The 8,285-nt window shown below is 40.4% G+C and overlaps 1 protein-coding gene across 1 annotated transcript in view; it reads right to left on the minus strand.

Annotated features, from left to right (window-relative positions):
• Window positions 1-8,285, minus strand: part of LOC144970264 (uncharacterized) — a 36,477-nt gene that overhangs the window by 22,920 nt on the left and 5,272 nt on the right. The window contains exons 2-3 of the mRNA XM_078909721.1: window positions 3,968-5,526; window positions 1,072-1,373 (exon numbers count right to left, since the gene is read on the minus strand). Coding sequence (XP_078765847.1) covers window positions 1,072-1,373; window positions 3,968-5,457 — 1,792 coding nt within the window. The 5' untranslated portion in view covers window positions 5,458-5,526. The remainder of the gene's footprint in view (window positions 1-1,071; window positions 1,374-3,967; window positions 5,527-8,285) is intronic.

The raw sequence follows: 8,285 nt of genomic DNA on the forward strand, positions 1-8,285 counted from the left end.
TGGCCGGTAATGATAAGGACTGAGGTTCGAACCCCAGTTGGGGTGGAAATGGCCGGTAATGATAAGGACTGAGGTTCGAACCCCAGTCGAGGAAGAAATGGCCGGTAATGATAAGGACTGAGGTTCGAACCCCAGATGGGGAAGAAATTGCCGGTGATATTAAGGATTGAGGTTCGAACCACAGTCGAGGTGGAAATGGCCAGTTATGATAAGGACTGAGGTTCGAACCCCAGTCGGGATAGAAATGGCCGGTAATGATAAGGACTGAGGTTTTAACCCCAGTTGGGGTAGAAATTGCCGGTAATGATAAGGACTGAGCTTCGAACCCCAGTTTGGTAAGAAATGTCCGGTAATGATAAGGACTGAGGTTCGAACCACAGTAGGGGTAGACTGTTTCTTTGGGATGTTTTATTTTATTTTTTATTATTTTTTTTTTGGGGGGGGGGGGTTTGTTGTTGTTTTTTGTTTGTTTGTTTTTTTGTTTTTTTTTTTTTGTTTCTTGTCTTGTATTTTTCTTTCTTCTTTTGCCACACTATCATACCCACCTTTTTGGATCGTTGTCTTTCAGGTTGGAAACAGACGAGAGGGATGGGGGAAGATTTGTCATCGCAGAGTGCGGGCTGAAGACGACGATGGACAGTAAACAAACACACACACACACACACACACACACACACACACACAAGAAAATAATTAAAATTGAGCTTTTATATAGATAGCGCAATATCCACTAAACGTGCTCACAAGGGGCCCCTGGGCAACAGCAACATTTAACACGTAGGACGGGACATGACGCCTGTTAGGCGATATTACAATTTTTCGGACAGAGACAACGCTGTTAACGAACAAGTACTCATTTTACACCTGAGTACGGTGAGAGAATGTGAGTAAAGAGCCCTTTCCAACGACTCAACTATGTGTAGATCTCAGGCTCGGAATTTCCGATCCAGAAGGGAGTGCCATACCACAAGACCACATAGACACACGTGAGTAAGTCATCTTTCACCAGTGCCTGCTCTTGGAGTTCTCAATTTGGTATATAGCGTGTTGAGGCGATGGAAATAAACTCACCTTTCTGAATGTGAGGAATAATTCTCCTTTTCTTGTCACATTTTTCCCCTGTATAATTCCAGTGACATACACAAGCCACGCCCTCTTTCACGTTAGCCCCGCCTTCTTTCACGCTATTCCCACCATTTTCCGCTTTCAGGCTGATGACGTCATTGACAAGGCTCGTGTTAGTGCCGACATAATCGGCCAGATTGGCGCAAAACCCGTTGTGGCCACATTGTATAGGGCAGGGCTGATCGCAGAATGTTCCAATCCAGCCCGCCAAGCACTCACACGAATGGAACCCGTCCGTAGATACACAACTGTCAATTCAAAATAAATTATAGGAAATAAAAGGACAGCAACAGATCTCGTAGTCCGTAAAGGTTAAGATAAGATAAGATAAGATAAGATAAGATAAGATAAGATAAGATAAGATATGATATGATAGATAAGATAGATAAAATATGATGAGATAAGATAATATAGATAGGATAAGATAAGATAAGATAAGTTAAGATACGATAAGATACGATAAGATAAGATAAGATAAGATAAGATAAGATAAGATAAGATAAGATATGATGAGATAAGATATGATATGATAGATAAGATAAGATAAAATATGATGAGATAAGATAATATAGAAAAGATAAGATAAAATATGATAAGATAAAATAAGATAATATAGATAAGATAAGATAATTTAGATAAGAAAAGATAAGATTAGATGAGATAAAGTAAGATAAGATAAGATAAGATTAACTGTATTCATCCATTCCTGGAAATTGACATTGGGTATTGCCATCATAGACTATTGAATTTATTAAAATAATTCAGCAAATAACTAATAAGGAAATACAATGACATAGAAATAAACCAACAAACAGCTTTACCAAATTTAACAAATAAAAAAAATCTCTCATACCTACTCCCTATTCTCTCTCTCTCTCTCTCTCTCTCTCTCTCTCTCTCTCTCTCTCTCTCTCTCTCTCTATCTCTCTCTATCTCTCTCTCTCTATCTATCTATCTCTCTCTACTCTATCCTCTCTACTCTCTCTCATCTATCATTTTCCTCTCTCTATATTCTCTCTCTATCTCTCTCTCATCTATCTATCTCTCTATCTATCTCTCTCTCTATCTCTCTCTCTCTACTCTCTATCTATCTATCTCTCTCTCTTCTTATCTTCTCTCTCTCTATCTCTCTCTCTATCTCTCTCTTCTATCTCTCTCTCTCTCTCTCTCTCTTCATCTCTCTCTCTTCATCTCTCTCATCTTTCATCTCTCTCTTCTCTCTTCTCTCTCTCTCTCTCTCTCTCTCTCCTACTCTCTCTTCTCTCTCTTCATATCTCCTCTCTCTCTTCATATCTCTCTCTCATCTCTCTTATCTCTCTCTATCTCTCTCTATCTCTCTCTCTCTCTCTCTCTTCTATCTATCTCTCTCTATCATCTCTCTTCTCTCTCTTCCATATCTCTCTCTTCATTCCTCTCTCTCTCTCTTCTACTCTCTCTCTCATCTCTCTCTCTTCTCTCTCTCACTCTCTCTCTCTCTCACTCTCTCTTCTGACATACATCTATTATCATCTCTTCATTCCTCTTCATCCTCTTATCTCTCTCTCCCTCTGTCTCCTCTATTTCACTCTTCTACTCTCTCTCCTCTCTACTCTGTCCTCTCTCCCAGCGTTGTTTCTGACGAAAAAATACAATAAATGCAATATGGTCCCATACTGACGAAGGCTGGAAAAACCCATGTATTTTTAAATTTTGCCAGAAAACTCGTCCTTCAAATATCGATCGATTGGCAAACACTATCAAACCTGGGACTTTGAGAAGGAATTTGTCTACATTTAATTCTGGCCTCTACCTAGCCAATTAATTTGATTACATGTAAAAGAAGTCACGTTGTATAATGCTCACATTTTTTAGGCTCCAAGTTCAAAGGTTTACTGCAGACAATTTTTTTAAAAACCAACAAAATAACTCCCTTTATTCATCCCACAGGGGAAATTCGTCTCTAGGGTCTATTCCAAGGGCCGACTTCATGGCTCAGGCGTCAGCCGCAGAGCAGCGCTGCAAATTGAGCTAGAGTGAGGTGAGATGCTCAAGGCCGCACAGCCCAACGGCGGCTGATTGAACTCGGTACCTTTCGGGTACGAAGCAAAGGCGTACCACTGAGCCACGCAGCTCCTTCAATTTGTCAACAGACTTCAAAAATTATAAACTGAAATGATGTACCCCCAAAGACAAATAAAATCCAAGTTATGTCATTCACATTGCAAGTTTTCATTATAATATTATTTACAAATGTAACGTTTTAAAAATTGAGCTTTTATATAGAGCAATATCCACTAAACGTGCTCAAAGCGCTTTTCAAGGGGTCCCTGACCAAAAGCAGCACGTAACATGTAGGACGAGACATGACGCCTGTTTGGCGATATTACCTTTTTTTTCCGACAGAGACAACGCTGTTAACGGCCAGGAACTCATTCTACACCTGAGTACGGTGAGAGAATGTGACCACATAGCCTCACAATCACAATCAGGTAAAGATAAAGCTATGAGTCTATGTGGTCTAGTGGTATGACACTCGTCTTCCGATTGGAAAGGCCAGGGTTCGAGTCTTGATCTGAGCGGCGCATAGTTGAGTCCTTGGAAAAGGCTCTTTACTCGCAATTTCTCACAATGATCTTATCCATTATGTATGAAAAAATATTCATGATGATAATAAACAGAAATAAAATTCTCTTTATTCATTCCGTAGGGGAAATTTGTCTCAAGGGTCCATTAAAAGGGAATGCTGGAATAACACAGGCATCAGCCGCAGTGCAGCGCCGAAAACTGAGCTAAGGCGAGGAGACTTGCTCAAGATTTTAACACCTTGGTGTTTTAAACTCGATTATATTTACAGATTGATTACCTTCCGTGTATGCACCGGAAATGGACACACCCATCAGCCAAGTCCTTGACACAGTGACCTTGAAAATCATTGCCCATCACGCATGCGCCGCCGTTTTCTTCGCAATTCCAACAGTTGTAAACCGATGTGACATTCTTGTCGAGAGAGGCTGGATCATCCGTAGTGTCGGCCGTAAGTTTGAAATTATCACTGGTCGAACTATCATGATCTGGTGGAATTGTCCCCATTGTATCAAAATCATCCAAATATCCCACGTCATCATAATCAACTTCCGGTGTGGAATCAATCGGATTGCTTGGATTATTTATCAGCGTTGCTATGGTTGCAGAGAAAGAAGAACTTGCATCAGAAGGCGTTAATCGTTTCTTTGGGCCCAAAGTGACTACATCCGGAGTTTTCATGGTGAACGCCTCACTGGAGAGAGTACTGATCCTTGTCGAAGCAACGGTCGTGTTGTTGTGATTGACTGGTGACGTTGACGAGGGGAAGACAACCGAGGACGGCATTGAAGGTTTAAGACCCAAAGTGTGTGATTGAACAGTCGTCAAAATTCGAAAAAGAAAGGTGGATGAGGGAAATGGTATTGGAGGCGTTGTCATAGCTACAGACTTCAACCTTTCTAGTCGCTGTTCCAACTTAGGGGACACGACAATACGTTTTTCAGTAGCTACGTCAAAAATGAGTTTATTTTCCAACTTTCGCATCACAGATTTTATTCGCGGTATAGTCTTGGTGCAGTGAGGAAAGTTTTGACCGGAAGCGCATTGACAGAAAAGTTCACAATCTGTAGCATTCTCCAAAATACACACTCCATCTACCCCGCAGATGTAAGGTAGTTTTGTACAGCAGTTAAAGCCGTAATATTGTTGGCCTTCTCGTGAAAAGGAAGAACTGTTGACGACGTACTCCCAGCTCCACAGGTCGTCATTTCCCAGCAAAATGGCTTCTGCTTTCGACCGACCATCTGCAACAAGTCTTTTCCTTGTTGGCCTGACAGTTCTCTGAATCGCCGGACTATCGTCTTGTATAGGCGTCTGGGACCAGTCTATAAAGGACATAGGTCTTTCCGCCATTGACGTGCCTGGGGAGTGGTCAGCGAGAGGCATGGACAATGATTTGTCCATTGGTTTTGTCATTTCTGCTTCTCTACGAATCCGTGTCATGGCAAGTGTGTTTCTAGACGATGGAGAGCTGGTGGGATCGTTGAATTCCATGCCAGGACCCAACACCTCAGGGAAATGCATTTGTATCGTTCTTTCACTTGGATATGACTCCATTCCAATCTCTGCAATTGTCATTGGAATTTTCTCAAAACTGGAAAGCTCGCCAGCCTCCCGAAAATATCTGTCAAATTTACGACGAAAGTTTGATTTCGAAGGTGATGAAATAGTTGGTCCCTGAATACTTAATGACTTTGCTTCTATAATATTGTCAATGTTTATACATGTTAGGAGGAGACTAAGATGCGATAATATGAACAAACTCTCCATGGTCACAATAGATATGTTGTTTTCACATCCGTGCGGAATTCTCTGTGTTGAAGTCGAGCCAATGACCGCCTGTGGAATAGAGAAAACCAGATGTAATGACTCACTGTCTTTGCTAATGAAAACGTTGCTTCTCGAAGCAGCTCGAAGGAAAAAATTAATGTAAGCTTCAATTTATGAGACAAAGACAGACACTGTGGACATGTCGGGTTTCCCTTTTATCAACAATACAGGATGAAATGAATGAAACACTACAGACGAATGAGATAAACCATGCCACTCTCACATTATCTCATTCTAACAAAATACCAAACACTGAACATTTCGGGCTCAAAACCCTTTTTCGGCCAACAACAAACAGCAATAAAAACTTAAATATATTACATCAAAATCAGATAGAAATGTATCTCTGCCGTCTAAGACACGAAACTGAAGGGCTCCCTCCGTTTGGGGGCGTTCAATGTCCAGTCGATAAACATAACATTTGTGTATTGATGGTATGTTTTTAAATAAAACACACACCATTTCTGTCGCTATATCAATCGTACAAAAATACACAAAAAGGTTATAGTCTGAAAGAAGTTAGTGAAAAAAAATCACCGAACTGAAAGCGACGAAAACCCGTGGCCAATAGGGTTGAATAGTCTGATGTCACGTCCACCCAGCAATGAGCAGCTTGGTTCTAAACAAACAAAATCGATACTTTTTATTCTTCATTCTGGCCAGAACGTTTTCACATGTCATGTGATCAGAATGTATGAAAGTCAAAACATGATCAGATTTATAATGTTTTTTTTTTCCCCACTGGATACACCGTTATGCTCGTCGGAGAAGTATTTCAGAAGGGCGGTGATGGAGATAATGGTGTCCGCCATTGTTCCGATAGTTTAGAACCAGTCACTATTTGTCATTACGAGCGAAGTGACGTCACGACTGTTGAACCCTATTTCAACTCTATTACATAATATAAAGACATTAAAAGCGAGAGGATGTTTACCGACTTGACACGTCCTGACACAGAAACCGATACGCAATTGCCGCTTTAAAATCCTTGCGGTCACTTCAGACGTTTCGCGTCTCTATATATATCTTTGTCTCGGGTGTAAGCTTTACTTTATAAAGTTTATAGAAGGTACGATATGACGTCACTGAGATCTTTGTTTCTGTTTTTAGACAGCCATTTGATGATATGTTCTCACTAGATTATATCAACCAAACTCTAAACGTCTAAGGTTACATATAGTTATGTGTGTTGGCACCTTATATCCGGCTGGTGTATGTTGTGAGTATTTTACCTAAACGCAATGCATCACTTGTCTGAATGGGATACTCCATTTAGAAGTTATCTTGTAACCGGAGGTCATTCACATCATTTACTCTATTCAAAACGCAAGTATTTCTGGAGGGTTTTGTTCGGGGTTGTTTGTTGTTTTTTTTTTTTTTTTGGGGGGGGGGGGGGTTGTTTGTTTTGGGGGGGGGGGGGGGTTGGGGTTTTTTGTGGGTTTTTTTGTTGTTGTTGTTGTGTTTTTTTTTTCTTCTAATTTTTTTTTTTTTTTTTTTTGTTTTCTACCGAGACTACATAATTTATTTCTTTTCAAAAATAGGGTTGATGAAAGAAAAAAAAAACATTGGTCCGTATACACCATATTTCTTGACTTGGACTTTTATATTGCGCAATATCCACTAAACGTGCTCAAAGTAAGCGCTTTGCAATGTTTCCCTGACCAGCAGCAACACGTAACATGTAGAACGAGACATGACGCCTGTCAGGAGATATTGCATTATTTTCCGACAAAAACAACGCTGTTATGGCCAGGTACTCGTTTTACACCCGAGTACGGTGAGAGAATGTGAGTAAACAGCCTGTTCCAAGGACTCAACTATGCGCCGAGCGATGCTCGAACCCAGGACCTTCCGATCCAAGCGAATGTCATGCCACTAGACCACATAGCCACACGAACAATAACAATAATGAGAGAAAGGCGATTTCTTGTCAAATGTTTAAAATCAAACACAGAATTACTGGCATATCAAAACATTATAAAAATATGTTGGAAAGATAGTATGCTCTTGGCTGAGAATCTCATAACATTGCCATCCGGAAGTATAACGGACCGACACACAAAACTGTGTGTATACATGAACGTTTATATTCCGGTTAATACAGTTCAGTGAGCATTACTCATAAACGCCGATGACAAAAAATTATAACAAAGACCTGAGTGTCGTCATCTTCAAACTATCTATAGATAGACCAAAGATGACGTCACTCAAGCTTTTGTTAGTGTATTTTGCCATCCGCGTTTGTGAGTGGTTCTCACTAAACTGTATTAACCAGACTATAAACGTTTAAGGTTACACATAGTTTTGTGTGTTGGTTCGTTGTACTTTCGGGTGGCAATGTTATGAGTTTCTTAGCCAAGCGCATACTATCTATAGATAGTATGCAGATGACGTCACTCAGGCCTTTGTTATTGTTTTTGCCATCCGCGTTTGTGAGTTGTTCTCACTAAACTGTATTAACCAGACTATAAAAGTTCATGGTTACACAGAGTTTGTGTGTTGGTCCGTTATACTTCCGGATGGCAATGTTGTAGATAGAATGCGCTTGGCCAAGGAGTTCAAAACATTGCCATCCGGAAGTATAACGGACCAACACACAAACTCTGTGTAACCATGAACTTTTATAGATAGTATGCAGATGACGTCACTCAGGCCTTTGTTATTGTTTTTGCCATCCGCGTTTGTGAGTTGTTCTCACTAAACTGTATTAACCAGACTATAAAAGTTCATGGTTACACAGAGTTTGTGTGTTGGTCCGTTATACTTCC

This window comes from Berghia stephanieae, chromosome 1, assembly GCF_034508935.2.
Source record: "Berghia stephanieae isolate SIO BIC M18660-M18661 chromosome 1, UCSD_Bste_1.3, whole genome shotgun sequence".
NCBI classification, from domain to species: domain Eukaryota; kingdom Metazoa; phylum Mollusca; class Gastropoda; order Nudibranchia; family Aeolidiidae; genus Berghia; species Berghia stephanieae.